Here is an 18,040-nt window from a genome sequence, read left to right on the forward strand (position 1 = left end):
TCCAAGAATTAAACCGTGAATTCCGGGCATTACAGGTTCCAGTGCCCTCAAAGAGTACATACACATTTTTGTGTAGAGGATCAGTTCGATTGTTCAAATGGCGTAGTTTTTCATATGAGTGTCTGCGTTTATCAGTGCATGAGTGCATTTGGCTATACCCGGGTATTCCGGAACCGATTTCAATATCCAATATCCAGAAAAATTTTATCGCATGACCTAACTAGTGTACAGACTCTATCACCCCATTTGTTTTGCATGGTGTGAACCGAATTAGGAATCGAAAAATAGTGATTGGAATTAGGTGCTGTCACGGTAGTACCATTGATAAAACTGGTCCATCCGCGGCCTCCAGGGATTCCTCCAAAAACTCTTCTAGGGATTCCTCTTGATTCTCATCAAGGGATTCCTGCAAGAATTCATCCAAGGATTCTTCCAGGGATTCCCCTTGAAATTCCTGCAGGTATTCCTCCAGGAATTCCTCTAGCAAATCCTACAAGAATGAATAAGGACAAGTGAGTACTCTAGTAGTCTAGTGAACCCCATACGAATCTGTATTGAAAATATTCTTCCAGGAATTCATCTAAGGATTAGTCCAGGAATTCCTTCGGAGGTTCGTCCAGGAATTCCCTCGGGGATTCGTTCCGGAATTCCTTTGAGGATTTGTCCAAGAATTCCTTTGGGGATTCGTCCAGATATTCCTTCGAGGATACATTCAAGAATTCCTTCAGGGATTCATCTAGGAATTTCTTCGAGGATTCCTCTAAGAATTCCATCAGGGATACCTCCAGAATTTCCTTCAAGGATTCCTCCAGGAATTCTTCCAGGGATTATTTCGGGGATTCCTCCAGGAATCAACCAGGAGTATCTTCAAGAATTCCTCTACAGATTCCTCCAGGAATTCCTTCGGGGATTCCTCCAGGATTTCCTTCAGGGATTTCTCCAGGAAAACCTTCAGAATTTCCTTCAAGTATTCCTAAAGGGATTGCTTCGTGAATGCCTTCAGGATTCATCTAGGAATATCTTCAGCATTTCCGCAAGGAATTCATTCGGGGATTCGTCCAGGAATTCCTTCGGGAATTCGCCAGGGAATTTCTTCGGGGATTCATCTAGGAATTCCTTCGGGTATTCGTCCAGAAATTCCTTCGGGGATTCATCCAGAAATTCCTTCAAGGATGTGTTCAAGAATTCTTTTGGGGATTCGTCCAGGAATTCCTGCGAGGATTCGTCCAGAAATTCCTTCGGAAATTCGTTCAGGAATTCCTTCGGGGATTCGTTCAGGAATTCGTCCAGGAATTTCTTCGGGGATTCGTCCAGGAATTCCTTCGGGAATTCATACAGAAATTCCTTCGAGGATACGTCCAGGAATTCCTTCGAGGATTCGTCCAGAAATTCCTTCGGGGATTCGTTCAGGAATTCCTTCGGGGATTCCTCCAGGATTTCCTTCAGGGATTTCTCCAGGAATACCTTCAGAATTTCCTTCAAGTATTCCTAAAGAGATTGCTTCGTGAGTGCCTTCAGGATTCATCCAGGAATATCTTCAGCATTTCCGCAAGGAATTCATTCGGGGATTCATCCAGGAATTCCTTCGGGAATTCGCCCAGGAATTTCTTCGGGGATTCGTCCAGGAATTCGTCTAGGAATTCCTTCGGGTATTCGTCCAGGAATTCCTTCGGGAAGTCGCCCAGGAATTTCTTCGGGGATTCGTCCAGGAATTCCTTCGGGTATTCGTCCAGGAATTCCTTCGGGGATTCATCCAGAAATTCCTTCGAGGATTTGTTCAAGAATTCTTTTGGGGATTCGTCCAGGAATTCCTTCGAGGATACGTCCAGAAATTCCTTCGGGGATTCGTTCAGGAATTCCTTCGGGGATTCGTTCAGGAATTCGTCAAGGAATTCCTTCGGGGATTCGTCCAGGAATTCCTTTCGGGATTCATACAGAAATTCCTTCGAGGATTTGTCCAAGAATTCCTTCGGGGATACGTCCAGGAATTCCTTCGAGGATTCGTCCAGAAATTCCTTCGGGGATTCGTTCAGGAATTCCTTCGGGGATTCGTTCAGGAATTCGTCCAGGAATTTCTTCGGGGATTCGTCCAAGAATTCCTTCGGGGATTCGTCTAGGAATACCTTCGGATATTTGTCGAGGAATTCCTTCGGGTATCCGTCCAGGACTTTCTTCGAGGATTCATCCAGGAATTCCTTCGAGGATTCGTCCAAGAATTCCTTTGGGGTATCGTCCAGGAATTTCTTCGGCGATTCGTCCAGGAATTCCTTCGAGGCTTCATCCAAGAATTCCTTCAGGGATTCATCTAGGAATTCTTTTGAGGATTCCTCTAGGAATTCCTTTAGGGATTGCTGCAGAATTTCCTTCAAGGATTCCTCCAGGAATTCTTTCAGGGATTACTTCGGGGATTCCTTCAGGATCGAAGCAGGAATATCTTCAAGAATTCCTCTAGAGATTCCTCCAGGAATTCCTTCGGGGATTCATCCAGGATTTTCTTCAGGGGTTCCTCAAGAAATTCCTTCAAGTATTCCTCCAGGAATTCCAGGGATTGCTTAGAGAATGCCTTAAGAATTCATCAGGAATATCTTAAGCATTTCCTCCAGGAATTCTTTCGGGGATTCGTCCAGGAATTCCTTCGGGGATTCGTCCAGGAATTCCTTCAGGGATCCTCCAAGAATCTCTTCAGGGATTCCTCCAGGATTCATCTATTCGGGGATTTCTCCAGCAATCCCTCCGAGGATTACATCCAAGGATTCCTCCAGGAATACCTCCTGGGATTCATCCAGGGATATCTTCAGAAATTCTTCAAGGGATTCCTTAAAGGATTCCTTCAGAAATATCTTCGGGGATTCCTCCTGGAATTCCTTCGGGGATTCCTCCAGAAATTCCTTCGGGGATTCCTCCAAGTAATTGCTGAAGGAATTCCCGAAGGAATCCCTGCAGGAATTCCCGAAGGAATCCCTGCAGGAATTCCCGAAGGAATCCCTGAAGGAATTCCCGGAGGAATCCCTGAAGGAATTCCCGGAGGAATCCCTGAAGGAATTCCCGGAGGAATCCCTGAAGGAATTCCCGGAGGAATCCCTGAAGGAATTCCCGGAGGAATCCCTGAAGGAATTCCCGGAGGAATCCCTGAAGGAATTCCCGGAGGAATCCCTGAAGGAATTCCCGGAGGAATCCCTGAAGGAATTCCCGGAGGAATCCCTGAAGGAATTCCCGGAGGAATCCCTGAAGGAATTCCCGGAGGAATCCCTGAAGGAATTCCCGGAGGAATCCCTGAAGGAATTCCCGGAGGAATCCCTGAAGGAATTCCCGGAAGAATCCCTGAAGGAATTCCCGGAGGAATCCCCGAATTAATTCCCAGAATCCCCGAAGGAATTCCTGGAGGAATCCCCGAAGAAATTCCTGGTGGAATCCCCGAAGATATTTCTGGAGGAATCTCCGAAGGAATTCCTGGAGGAATCCCCGAAGGAATTCCTGGAGGAATTCCTGAAGGAATTCCCGGAGGAATTCGCGAGGAAATTCCCGGAGGAATCCCTGAAGGAATATACGGAGGAATCCGCGAAGAAATCCCCGACGAAATTCCTGGAGGAATCCCCGAAGCAATTCCCGGAGGAATTCGCGAAAGAATTCCCGGAGGAATCCCTGAAGGAATTCCTGGAGGAATCCCCGAAGATATTTCTGGAGGAATCTCCGAAAGAATTCCTGGAGGAATCCCCGAAGATATTTCTGGAGGAATCTCCGAAGGAATTCCTGGAAGAATCCCCGAAGATATTTCTGGAGGAATCCCCGAAGGAATTCCCGGAGAAATCCTCGAAGGAATTCCTGGAGGAATCCCCGAAGGAATTCCTGGAGGAATCTCCGAAGGAATTCCTGGAGGAATCCCCGAAGATATTTCTGGAGGAATCTCCGAAGGAATTCCTGGAGGAATCCCCGAAGGAATTCCAGGAGGAATCCCCGAAGATATTTCTGGAGGAATCCCCGAAGGAATTCCTGGAGGAATCCCCGAAGGAATTCCTGGAGGAATTCCTGAAGGAATTCCCGGAGGAATTCGCGAGGGAATTCCCGGAGGAATTCGCGCGGGAATTCCCGGAGGAATTCGCGAGGGAATTCCCGGAGGAATCCCTGAAGGAATATACGGAGGAATTCCGAAGAAATATTTGGAGGAATCCCCGAAGATATTTCTGGAGGAATCCCCGAAGGAATTCCTGGAGGAATCCCCGAAGATATTTCTGAAGGAATCCCCGAAGGAATTCCCGGAGAAATCCCCGAAGGAATTCCTGGAGGAATCCCCGAAGGAATTCCTGGAGGAATCCCCGAAGATATTTCTGGAGGAATCTCCGAAGGAATTCCTGGAGGAATCCCCGAAGATATTTCTGGAGGAATCTCCGAAGGAATTCCTGGAAGAATCCCCGAAGATATTTCTGGAGGAATCCCCGAAGGAATTCCCGGAGAAATCCTCGAAGGAATTCCTGGAGGAATCCCCGAAGGAATTCCTGGAGGAATCTCCGAAGGAATTCCTGGAGGAATCCCCGAAGATATTTCTGGAGGAATCTCCGAAGGAATTCCTGGAGGAATCCCCGAAGGAATTCCAGGAGGAATCCCCGAAGATATTTCTGGAGGAATCCCCGAAGGAATTCCTGGAGGAATCCCCGAAGGAATTCCTGGAGGAATTCCTGAAGGAACTCCCGGAGGAATTCGCGAGGGAATTCCCGGAGGAATTCGCGAGGGAATTCCCGGAGGAATCCCTGGAGGAATATACGGAGGAATTCCGAAGAAATATTTGGAGGAATCCCCGAAGATATTTCTGGAGGAATCCCCGAAGGAATTCCTGGAGGAATCCCCGAAGATATTTCTGGAGGAATCCCCGAAGGAATTCCCGGAGAAATCCCCGAAGGAATTCCTGGAGGAATCCCCGAAGCAATTCCTGGAGGAATTCCTGAAAGAATTCCCGGAGGAATTCGCGAGGGAATTCCCGGAGGAATTCGCGAGGGAATTCCCGGAGGAATCCCTGGAGGAATATACGGAGGAATTCCGAAGAAATACCTGGAGGAATCCCCGAAGATATTTCTGGAGGAATCCCCGAAGGAATTCCTGGAGGAATCCCCGAAGATATTTCTGGAGGAATCCCCGAAGGAATTGCTGGAGAAATCCCCGAAGGAATTCCTGGAGGAATCTCCGAAGGAATTCCTTGAGGAATTCTCGAAGGAATTCCTGGAAGAATTCCCGAAGAAATTCCTGGAGGAATCCCCGAAGGAATTCCTGGAGGAATTCGCGAAAGAATTCCCGGAGGAATTCGCGAAGGAATTCCCGGAGGAATCCCCGAAGGAATTCCTGGAGGTATCCCCGAAGATATTTCTGGAGGAATCCCCGAACTAATTCCCGGAGAAATCCCCGAAGGAATTCCTGGAGGAATCCCCGAAGATATTTCTGGAGGAATCTCAGAAAGAATTCCTGGAGGAATCCCCGAAGGAATTCCTAGAGGAATCCCCGAAGATATTTCTGGAGGAATCCCCGAAGGAATCCCTGGAGGAATCCCCGAAGGAATTCCTGGAGGAATTCCCGGAGGAATTCGCGAGGGAATTCCCCGAGGAGTCCCTGAAGAAATATACGGAGGAATCCGTGAAGGAATCCCCGACGAAATTCCTGGAGGATTCCCCGAAGGAATTCGCGAAGGAATTCCCGGAGGAATTCGCGAAGGAATTCCTGGAGGAATTCCCGAAGGAATTCCCGGAGGAATCCTTGGAGAAATCCCCGAAGGAATTCCTGGAGGAATCCCCGAAGGAATTCCTGGAGGAACCCCCGAAGGAATTCTTGGAGGAATTCGCGAAGGAATTCCCGGAGGAATTCGCGAAGGAATTCCCGGAGGAATCCCTGAAGGAATTCCCGGAGGAATCCTTGGAGAAATCCTCGAAGGAATTCCTGAAGGAATCCCCGAAGGAATTCCTGGAGGAATCCCCGAAGATATTTCTGGAGGAATCTCCGAAGGAATTCCTGGAGGAATCCCCGAAGGAATTCCAGGAGGAATCCCCGATGATATTTCTGGAGGAATCCCCGAAGGAATTCCTGGAGGAATCCCCGAAGGAATTCCTGGAGGAATTCCTGAATGAATTCCCGGAGGAATTCGCGAGGGAATTCCCGGAGGAATCCCTGGAGGAATATACGGAGGAATTCCGAAGAAATACCTGGAGGAATCCCCGAAGATATTTCTGGAGGAATCCCCGAAGGAATTCCTAGAGGAATCCCCGAAGATATTTCTGGAGGAATCCCCGAAGGAATCCCTGGAGGAATCCCCGAAGGAATTCCTGGAGGTATTCCCGGAGGAATTCACGAGGGAATTCCCCGAGGAGTCCCTGAAGAAATATACGGAGGAATCCGTGAAGGAATCCCCGACGAAATTCCTGGAGGATTCCCCGAAGGAATTCTTGGAGGAATTCGCGAAGGAATTCCCGGAGGAATTCGCGAAGGAATTCCCGAAGGAATTCCCGGAGGAATCCTTGGAGAAATCCCCGAAGGAATTCCTGGAGGAATCCCCGAAGGAATTCCTGGAAGGAATCCCCGACGAAATTCCTGGAGGAACCCCCGAAGGAATTCTTGGAGGAATTCGCGAAGGAATTCCCGGAGGAATTCGCGAAGGAATTCCCGAAGGAATCCCTGAAGGAATTCCCGGAGGAATCCTTGGAGAAATCCTCGAAGGAATTCCTGGAGGAATCCTCGAAGGAATTCCTGGAGGAATCCCCGAAGATATTTCTGGAGGAATCTCCGAAGGAATTCCTGGAGGAATCCCCGAAGGAATTCCAGGAGGAATCCCCGAAGATATTTCTGGAGGAATCCCCGAAGGAATTCCTGGAGGAATCCCCGAAGGAATTCCTGGAGGAATTCCTGAAGGAATTCCCGGAGGAATTCGCGAGGGAATTCCCGGAGGAATTTGCGAGGGAATTCCCGGAGGAATCCCTGGAGGAATATACGGAGGAATTCCGAAGAAATACCTGGAGGAATCCCCGAAGATATTCCTGGAGGAATCCCCGTAGATATTTCTGGAGGAATCCCCGAAGGAATTTCCGGAGAAATCCCCGAAGGAATTCCTGGAGGAATCTCCGAAGGAATTCCTGGAGGAATCCCCGAAGATATTTCTGGAGGAATCTCCGAAGGAATTCCTGGAGGAATCCCCGAAGGTATTTCTGGAGGAATCCCCGAAGGAATCCCTGGAGGAATCCCCGAAGGAATTCCTGGAGGAATTCCCGGAGGAATTCGCGAGGGAATTCCCCGAGGAGTCCCTGAAGAAATATACGGAGGAATCCGTGAAGGAATCCCCGACGAAATTCCTGGAGGATTTCCCGAAGGAATTCTTGGAGGAATTCGCGAAGGAATTCCCGGAGGAATTCGCGAAGGAATTCCCGGAGGAATTCCCGAAGGAATTCCCGGAGGAATCCTTGGAGAAATCCACGAAGGAATTCCTGGAGGAATCCCCGAAGGAATTCCTGGAAGGAATCCTAGACGAAATTTCTGGAGGAACCCCCGAAGGAATTCTTGGAGGAATTCGCGAAGGAATTCCCGGAGGAATTCGCGAAGGAATTCCCGGAGGAATCCCTGAAGGAATTCCCGGAGGAATCCTTGGAGAAATCCTCGAAGGAATTCCTGGAGGAATCCCCGAAGGAATTCCTGGAGGAATCCTCGAAGGAATTCCTGGAGGAATCCCCGAAGGAATTTCTGGAGGAGTCCCTGAAGGAATTCCTGGAGGAACTTCCGAAAGAATCCCTGGATGAATTCCTGAAGGAATTCGCGAAGGAATTCATGGAGGAATCCGCGAAGGAATTCCGGGAGGAATTCGCGAAGGAGTTCCTGGAGGAATTCGCCAAGGAATTCCTGGAGGAATTCGCCAATGAATTCCTGTAGGAATCCTCGATTTCATTCATGGATTCTTTAAGGAATTCCTCCTAGATTTCATCCAGGAATATCTTCAGGAACTCTTCCAGGGATACCTTCAAGGAATCCTCCAGGAACTCCTCCAGGGATTCCTCCACGGATTTCTCCAAGTATTCCTCCAGGAATTCATTCAGGGATTCCTCCACGGATTTCTCCAAGTATTCCTCCAGGGATTCCTCCATAGATTTCTTTCAGGAAGGTTATGAAGAAGGAATGTTAATGTGCTAAGAATGCCTATATACTTTGATGCTTGCAAATCCCTGAAGATATTAAGATTTAAATATTTTTTTATATTCATTACAGGTTCTCGCAGAGGTTTTACAGCAGTTCGTCTATTGGCCTGATCGGGATGAGATAGCAAAAAACATTCCGCTATGTTTCCGCGGAAAATACGAAAATGTGAGATGTGTCCTTGACTGCACCGAGATCCCTGTTGCAACAATGAAGTGCATAAATTGTTGCATAGCATGTTATTCCAGTTATAAAGGAATGAGAACGGTGAAATTTCTCATTGGAATAACACCAGCCGGATTGATCAATTTCGTAAGCAAAGCGTACAGTGGAAAGGCGTCCGATAAGCAGATTTTCAACGATGAAAATGTGCTGGGTCTCCTTGAACCGTTCAAGGATGAGTTGATGGTAGATAAAGGATTTAACATTCAGCAAGAGTGCCTTAATTATGGAGTACGCCTGCACATTCCACCATTTCTGCGATCAGAGCAACACACCGCAAAGGATGCTGTACTGAACGAAAGCATTGCGAAATCAAGGATCCATGTGGAGAGAGCGATCCAGCGTATAAAGCTGTTTGGAATTTTTCAAGACGCAATGATGCCTCGGTTTTGGGGTTGATTGACTACATCATGAAAGTTGTATGTGCAATCGTAAACCTATCAGCCCCAATTTTGAAGGACAAAAGATTTTAAGAGTATTTCTTGGAGTGCTTACTAATAGGCTTAAGACCGAATCGCGATAGTATATATACATATATTGAAGTCGACCACACCTTGAGCCACACTATCCCAACCAAAAGAATAAAAAAACGTATTTCAGCTCAAACTTTTCAATCATTCTTTTATTTGATATGTAATCGAAAACAGCAATAAAAAGATTAAACTACACTGAATCACCCTGATGTTTTTTAACGATTTGAGGCAACATAAATTGGAAATATACCAGTTTTAACGCACCTATTAGGCTTCTTACATATTCTTCATTGAACTGTATCTCTACAACTAAGAAATCGTTCGCGAGTTTGGAATATACAATGAAATCACACATATTACACCCCAAGACATACATACTCAGTTGTACTTGTGCGTAATATTTGTGATTTTTATTCAAAGAAAGAGAAGATTCCTGTTTCTTAAGATAAACATTAGTTGCTTTACAATTATCTAGTATCCACTGCAAATCATGTTCTTCTCCTGATACTGGACATTTAATTTCAATTAAAAGATTACATGAAGCATCGATACCGTCAGGACTAACTCCGATCCATGGTTCCTTCAAACATACAACAAATCCAGATTTCTTAACTAATGGATTTCGTTTTGCCATGTAACAGTCAAGGGCCAATTGTTCAGTTTGCTTCCCATAGTCTAGTGCTTTGGATCGTATCAATTTGGGATTCAAATACTGCTGAATCTTCCTATCCCAATCCGCATTCTTATTACGAGTGTATGTAAAGAGATCATAACATGAACTTGCCGTTATCCTAATTGAGCGATGTAAATACCAAGCATCGTTTCGCTGATCTTTGGTCTCTTCTGCTATATCCAGGATTGTTTGATCGTCTTTCTCAACAGTTTTTTCATAAAAGTGTTTAATACTATCAGTATCAAACTCCGCAATGTTTGAGATTTGCTCAACACTCATCATCAATTCGTACAGCTCATTCCTGGTTACATATACGTTAACGTCAGGTTGATTCAATGGTCCTGCTATGGGCAATGGCACACTCAGTTCTCTCCCGGTAATATGTTTCTGGATTGCTGAATTTGGAGAAGCTGTAAGTTGAAATTAATCATTAGCGTTATGATGGTTTATCACTTGAAACGTACATGTTAGAAAGGCAAAAACAGTCATGTGCATAAAAACAAATTTTTCAGCATCACACGAAAATTGTTGACGAGTTTTAATAAAGTGATATTAAAAACACTATTCACTTCATTCGACAGATTTTTTGCAGACAAACTGACAAAATTGATTTTATTTCGTCGATTTTATTTTTGTTAAATATATCAATATGACTTTAATTAATAGCTGTAAAAGTGCCCAAACAACACTAAGCTAAAGAGAGACGGGCCAAGTTCCAGTGGGTATGAAGAGCCAGAAAAAAGAAGATTGAGTTTTTCAATTACTATTTCATTAAGATCTACAGGAGACGAATATTGCTTTACGATGAATATTGTGTGGTCAATAGTTATTAAAAAAGAATCGCCTTGACAAAATTATATAATGGGGCCGTCCATGAATGGCATGCATGGCTCGTAGCAATTTCAAGGGCTCCCCCTCCATCCTAAAATCTTACGTCATTTATGGAAAATAAACTTATTTGCCTGCTGAGTCCAAGGTTGACCCTTATGCTCACTCAATACCCAAGGGAGTCAAGGAAATTTCTATTACGAAAAGTTTGTGGATTGACATATCGAGCTCACCCTCAGCAAGGTCATGCTGAATACCAACGCCTTTACAGCTGGACACTCCAATTGTCTAACGGTGTCTAGCGCAGGGAGAAAACTGGCCCAAACCAGAAATCATTTAATGTACACATTTAACAAAAAAGATTGCAAATCTAATCTTCTTCGGAGGGTTCAATGCCCTGTCACATCGGTCCAGGAACTATTCATTATGGAAATTTCCTTGACTTCCTTGGGATAATAGTATCTTGCTGCCTGCCATACAAAATACAAATTGGTCATTTGCAGAGAATGGTCTCAGTTAATAACTGTGGAAAAGCTGAAAGAAGACTGCTGAAGGCTTTGTCTTAGTTGGTACGTTACAAAAAAAAAGAAGAGAAGATCACACCCACGTTCCGCCTTTGTAACATGTGGGTATAATAACAAATAACTTATACATGGACACGGAATAGAATTACCTCGTAAAATTCTGTTGAATTCCTGTTGCAGCAGTTCTCGTTTATTGGGTGCCTCTGAAGAACAAACGGGTGGGTGTTTCCGAACACAACACAATTGCAACACGGGTTTGGCGCGCCACTGTGTAATCTCCGCTTTACTCCGACCCCAAGCTTGACGAGAGTCGGTGCAAGTCATGTACTCCACGAATCTGAATCTAAAATTTGTTTGATATGATGCTAGGTTACGATCCATAATATCACTATTACTTACTGGCACAGGTGCAAGAGGCATGCAACAATGTGCTTGCAGCGCGCAGTTCCTGCCTTGCAAGAGCACTTTAGCAACCATTTACGGTAATCCGTTCCGATCTTCAGTTCTAGTTCGTGTGGAATATCTGACGGGTGGGAACTCTGCAAAACATACGCAGCCAAGCGCAGATAATCGGGAGTTTTCTGATTGAATCCAATGCAAACGATGTGGCCAGAGTCAAACACATTCTGACCTTCCCGCAACGGTCGCACTGAGTCTCCGACGTAATCAAGTACCTGTCCAAGTGAGACAGATACCTTTTCCATACTCGAGCATCCGGAAGCTAAAAGAAAACAAAACAAATAACCACAATGTTGCGGAAAATCATTAATTCCATCAAAATCAGTATACACAAGTACTGCGTGTAGCTATATTTCATCAGAGAAGAGAAAAATGATGTTTTACCTGGTTGTTCCATAGTGATAGAATATATTTTCAGTAATATTACCAAAAAATTGATGAAAATTTCCACTTGGTCCTGAACCACCAGCCAATGTTTTGGTTGCGATCACTTATTTCGTAGTTGCTTTTTTTACCGATAGGTGGCACTCTCTTTGGGTTAGTTTCAAATAAATTTACCTATATTGAAATAATTCCTGAGACATTCTCAAAAACGTTGAGTGATCTGAAAAATTCTTTAAAAAGTATAGAAATGATTCTCAATCTTTTATAGGAATCCGTAGCATCAGTAAATAATATATTTAAATAATTCCTGAGAATCCTCCAAGATTGTCAGAAATTTTCAGTAATCTGGAAAATATTTTAAAAAGTATAGAAAAAAATCTCAATCCTTTATTAGGAATCCGTAGCATCAGTAATAATATTAAAATAATTCCTGAGAATCCTTAAAAATTATCAGAAATTATAGGATTCCGTAGCATCATGGAGTATATTTAAATAATTCGTGAGAATCTCTAAAGACTCCAAATTTCCAGACATCTGGGATGTATTCTAAAAACTATAGAAAATATTCTTAATCATTTATAGGAATCCGAATTACCTGTGATACATCCCAAATGTTTTAAATGATTTTTGAAAATTCGCAAAGATTATCAAAAATTCCTTGGATACATTCTAAATTTGACACGCATGCTACAATAATGGTGAAGTTCCGTTAACAAATAGTAATAATATTAATAACATTCTAAATGTTCTAGAGACGAACCAGCCAAGGGCTGAAAGTCTCTCTAATAAAGACAAATCAATCAATCAATCAACATTCTAAATGTTATTAAAAATGTCCTCTATCATTCTTAGAAGTCAGTACCTTCTCGTAAAATATTGAGATGTTTTTTTGTAAATCCTCAATCATTTATCGAAAGCAGTTGATGTTAATAATGATGGCTATAACGTGGCAATTGCCACGGGAGTTCCTATACATATCAACTAGTAGTATCAACAGAAATACCAGTCCGGTAGCAATCCGGTAAAGGGCATTAAGTTTAAGGACACATTCATGGAATTGTACACGATAGCCGTAAAACTCATTGATTCAAAGTACACTTTCGAAAACTTGGCATACCTATATAGGTAGCCTTGTCGGATATTCAGCAAAACGATGCTGCGGGTGACGGATTTGATTATCGGACGGTCCAGGATCTTTTCGTTACGGAATATCCTTGACTTCCTTTAGCACCATCATATAATAATACCTGCCACACGACCTACAGAAGGAACATGGTCATTGGCAAAACAGCAGAGAAGCTGGCTCTGTTCCAGTTGGGATGTAACGCCAAGAAGAAGAACTTCTTCAAAATAAAAGGGGGGACCGTACATGAGTACTATCTATTGGTACCATTAGCTATCGCCTTATGTTGATATCTCTCCCCTGGAAGATTGGGTTCAGGCTAGTACTATAAACTATCCGTTGGACTCAATCTCCTGGAAGGGGAGGGGTGGCCAACTAAATTTGCTGTTGGGATCATATGGTCGATGCGGGTGTTCAGCGAGACCATGCTGAGGGTGACGGATTTGATTCCCGTTCGATCTAGGAACTTTTCGTAAAGGAAATTTCATTGACTTCCTTGGGCAGAATATCGTCGTGCCTGGCACACGATATACACATGCAAAAATGTGGTCATTGGCAGAGGGAGCTTTGCATGCTCATAGAACATAGAAGCTGAGAAGCAGGCATTGTCCCAGTTGGGACGTTACGCCAAGAAGAAGAATGATAACAATTTGCTTAAAAAATAATTAAACATGAAACAGCTGTTTTCTCAGCTTCTCCAAAAACTTACCAAAACCCAATCGAACAATAACTTGATTCGATCGATCCGCAGCCGGACTCGACCGCTGAGATCAAACTTCTGGAGCAGCAAGTATCGACTGATGGTGGTGTGCTGCCAAAAGTATTATCATTGATAAAGGAATAGCGGACATAATGGCATCAGGATCATCCTCTTATGGAGCGGGTTCGACAGGATCCGGTGGTTTCGAAGAAGGGGTACTTTGCTCCTCCAGATACTGTTTATCCTGCAGTCCGTACGCATATCGACGTATCCCCTGGCGGAACAGTATCCTTTTTCGTTTGGCTGCCTCGTTGACCGTATGAATCCGTCGAATGCACTCCGAATAGTCATAGATTGTCGTCGTTTTGCAAGATGCCCTTCTTTCTCGTCATCCAGACCTTCATCATCGTCCAAGATTCAGTGCTGTGTAGGTTTCCAGCGAGATGCAGGATATTTTTGCTAGCGGGTCAAATCAATAGCTACTCACTGACTTCCGGAAAATGTAAAAGATGAACAGCTTACCTTTTCGAATCGGAAATCGTATTCTGCTTATCCACCGGTTTATAAATCGCATCGCACTGTATAGCAGCCGAGATAGCAGCACAACTTGCCGGCAAACAAAGTCCAGCTAGAAAAACAACAACATAATATTTATCATTATAAACTATAGTTATCACACCCACAGCTTAATTATAGTGAGAATATTTACCTCAAAGCCGAATTTCATTGGTTCCACACCAGAATTTTATTAAAATTATGCAATTTTTACACTTAAAACTAGAAAACTATCTGCAACAAGCGAGTCAACAACCATGCGGCTCTTAAGAAAAAAAAATGAAGTTTCTCTCAGGGGACCTGCATGCGGCAAGGTAGGCCTACTATAGACACTATAGATTCCATAGACTCGCGGAGGCGAAGACAACTGTAGCCAAACGAACTGTCAGTTCGTGTAGCCAAACGAGCATGACGTCACGATTCCAATAACGACAGTGGATTGCGTGACGTCATATTCGCTCGATACACTCTAAATTCACGGCAAAACACACTAAAATCGTATTGCTCAACCATGTCTCCGCGAGTCTATGGAATCTATAGTGTCTATAAGGCCTACTGCTCATCTTTTGCGAGTGTGTTAGTGTGACTGGCAAACGCAACCAGAAGCCTGGTCGAATCCAGCTTGGAAATCGGTTTGTTTTGTCGATGGGGATGGCCCGCGAAATCGCATTGTGTTGTTTGGGAAGGCCCAGGGAGGGTGCAGGCACGTCAAACTCGAACAAACTACGCCTACCTAACATGCATCGAGCGGGCCTTCCCAAACAACACAATGCGATTTCGCGGGCCATCCCCATCGACAAAACAAACCGATTTCCAAGCTGGATTCGACCAGGCTTCTGGTTGCGTTTGCCAGTCACACTAACACACTCGCAACCCAGTACGGAGGGTTAGCCTAACATTAGCCTAATGTGAGACTAACTGGCCAGCATGTTAGGCTAACTTTTTGTCTCACTTTTGGCTAATGTTAGTCTAAAATTAGACAGATATGACACACTTTTGTTAGACATGTTGCAAATTCGAAACATGTTTGTTAGTCTAACATTAGACTAACGTTAGACATGTTTTACTATGGGCTGTTAGACAAATGTTAGGCATAAATTTTATGCTGCTTGTTTTCATTCCAGCTGCCATCCGAGCAAGAAGTATGATTGTAGTAGTGAACTTTTGTCGACGTTCACTACTACAACCGTACTCTTGCCTCGAATGAAAGCTGGACGAAACAAATTCAATAAAAAAAAAACTCGGAGCCTGTTCAATTTCAATTTTAATTTTAACTTTAATTTTAACTTTAATTTAAACTTGACTTTGAATTTGAATTAAATAAAAATTAAATTAAATTAAAATTAAAATTAAATTAAAATTAAATTAAAATTAAATTAAAATTAAATTAAAATTAAATTAAAATTAAATTAAAATTAAATTAAAATTAAATTAAAATTAAATTAAAATTAAATTAAAATTAAATTAAAATTAAATTAAAATTAAATTAAAATTAAATTAAAATTAAATTAAAATTAAATTAAAATTAAATTAAAATTAAATTAAAATTAAATTAAAATTAAATTAAAATTAAATTAAAATTAAATTAAAATTAAATTAAAATTAAATTAAAATTAAATTAAAATTAAATTAAAATTAAATTAAAATTAAATTAAAATTAAATTAAAATTAAATTAAAATTAAATTAAAATTAAATTAAAATTAAATTAAAATTAAATTAAAATTAAATTAAAATTAAATTAAAATTAAATTAAAATTAAATTAAAATTAAATTAAAATTAAATTAAAATTAAATTAAAATTAAATTAAAATTAAATTAAAATTAAATTAAAATTAAATTAAAATTAAATTAAAATTAAATTAAAATTAAATTAAAATTAAATTAAAATTAAATTAAAATTAAATTAAAATTAAATTAAAATTAAATTAAAATTAAATTAAAATTAAATTAAAATTAAATTAAAATTAAATTAAAATTAAATTAAAATTAAATTAAAATTAAATTAAAATTAAATTAAAATTAAATTAAAATTAAATTAAAATTAAATTAAAATTAAATTAAAATTAAATTAAAATTAAATTAAAATTAAATTAAAATTAAATTAAAATTAAATTAAAATTAAATTAAAATTAAATTAAAATTAAATTAAAATTAAATTAAAATTAAATTAAAATTAAATTAAAATTAAATTAAAATTAAATTAAAATTAAATTAAAATTAAATTAAAATTAAATTAAAATTAAATTAAAATTAAATTAAAATTAAATTAAAATTAAATTAAAATTAAATTAAAATTAAATTAAAATTAAATTAAAATTAAATTAAAATGAAATTAAAATTAAATTAAAATTAAATTAAAATTAAATTAAAATTAAATTAAAATTAAATTAAAATTAAATTAAAATTAAATTAAAATTAAATTAAAATTAAATTAAAATTAAATTAAAATTAAATTAACATTTAATTAAAATTTAATTAAAATTGGATTAAAATTTAATTCAAATTAAATTAAAATTTTATTCAAATTTTAATAAAATTTAATTAAAATTTTATTGAATTTTTTTTCAAATTAAATTTATTAAAATTTTATTAAAATTAAATTAAAATTAAATTAAATTTTTAAAAAATTTTATTAAAATTTTTTTAAAATTTTATTAAATTTTTTCAAAATTTTATTAAATTTTTTTTAAAATTTTATTAAAATTTTATAAAAGTTTTATTAGAATTTTTTTAAAGTTTTATTAAAATTTTATTAAAATTTTATTTAAATTTTATTACAACTTTATTATAATTTTATTAAAGTTTTATTAAAATTTTATTTAAATTTAAAAAAAAAATTAAAATTTAATTAAAATTTAATTGAAGTTTAATTAAAATTTTATTAAAATTTTATTTAAATTTTTTTTTAAGTTTTACATATCAAAATTTTATTAAAATTTTGTTAAAATTTTAATAAAATTTAATGAAAATTTAATTAAATTTTTATTAAAATTTGAATAAAATTTATTTAAAATTAAATAAAAATTAAATAAAAATTAAATGAAAAATAAATCAAATTAAAATTAAAATGACTCACCGACACGATGAGGCCAAACTTAACGGAATCGGACACTGTTTTGGAGATGACTGGTTCCGGCAACGGTACGACGAGAACGAACCGGACTTATTGACCAGTAGCAGCGGCGAGGAGCTGACGGGTCGGACGACGGAACGATTGAAATGGTTCTTACCAGGTTGTTACGGTTTAACTAATTGAAACGCGCAATTTTTATCATTTTCCCGACCGACGAACGCTGCCGCAATCAACAAAGTTATTTTTTAACTGCCGTTCAGGCAACTGTCAACAATGCGCGAAAGAATCGAACACTGAGCATAATTTCGGGGCTATGATTTATGCTCTCCAGAAATTTTCGATGAGCAACATATCTAACAAATGCCTAACAGTGTCGAACGCCTAACTTCCTCCGTGCTGGGAAAAGATGAGCAGTAGGCCTACCTTGCCGCATGCAGGTCCCCTGGGAAGGCCCGCTCGATGCATGTTAGGTAGGCGTAGTTTGTTCGAGTTTGACGTGCCTGCACCCTCCCTGGTTTCTCTCGCTTGTGTCGCTGATGGACGTCGAGGCGAAAACAAACGTCAATATCCTAGCCAAGTTGAACACCAGGTGAAAGTCCATGGTAAAAAAAAAAACCGGAGGTGTCTAGACTAGGTAGACTTGAACTCGACAAGTAGAAATCAGTCTGAGCGGGGACGTTCTCCGCAAGGTCATTTGTATGAGAGCCCCCCGTTCCAGAGACCGGAGAGGTCACACCATGCTAAGAGCCTTCCCCGGCCCCAAAAATACCCACACACAAAATTTCACGCCGATCGGTTTAGTAGTTTCCGAATCCATAACAGTCAGACAGACAGACAGACAGAAATTCATTTTTAAACATATAGATCTGTC

At 40.2% G+C, this 18,040-nt stretch overlaps 2 protein-coding genes across 4 annotated transcripts in view; one reads left to right on the forward strand and one right to left on the reverse strand.

Annotated features, from left to right (window-relative positions):
• LOC134285264 (uncharacterized) overlaps window positions 1–8,990 on the forward strand; it is an 11,510-nt gene extending 2,520 nt beyond the window's left edge. Inside the window, exon 6 of the mRNA XM_062845778.1 lies at window positions 8,227–8,990. Within this exon, the coding sequence (XP_062701762.1) occupies window positions 8,227–8,775 (549 nt within the window). The 3' untranslated portion in view covers window positions 8,776–8,990. The remainder of the gene's footprint in view (window positions 1–8,226) is intronic.
• On the reverse strand, window positions 8,971–14,392 carry LOC109427747 (uncharacterized). Of its 3 annotated transcripts, XM_062845782.1 has the most exons (7): window positions 14,250–14,392; window positions 14,063–14,168; window positions 11,718–13,999; window positions 11,274–11,595; window positions 11,024–11,217; window positions 9,662–9,932; window positions 8,971–9,591 (listed from the first exon to the last, which is right to left on the reverse strand). In XM_062845782.1, coding segments are annotated over exons 3-7 (801 nt in total). In that variant the 5' UTR covers window positions 11,731–13,999; window positions 14,063–14,168; window positions 14,250–14,392; the 3' UTR covers window positions 8,971–9,590. The 3 variants fall into 3 exon arrangements, with proteins under 3 accessions (XP_062701766.1, XP_062701765.1, XP_062701764.1); XM_062845781.1 differs by having other exon boundaries at window positions 8,971–9,932; window positions 13,550–13,999; XM_062845780.1 differs by having other exon boundaries at window positions 8,971–9,932.
• Window positions 14,393–18,040: the final 3,648 nt, after the last annotated feature.

Source organism: Aedes albopictus, chromosome 1 (assembly GCF_035046485.1).
Source record: "Aedes albopictus strain Foshan chromosome 1, AalbF5, whole genome shotgun sequence".
In the NCBI taxonomy this organism is placed as follows: domain Eukaryota; kingdom Metazoa; phylum Arthropoda; class Insecta; order Diptera; family Culicidae; genus Aedes; species Aedes albopictus.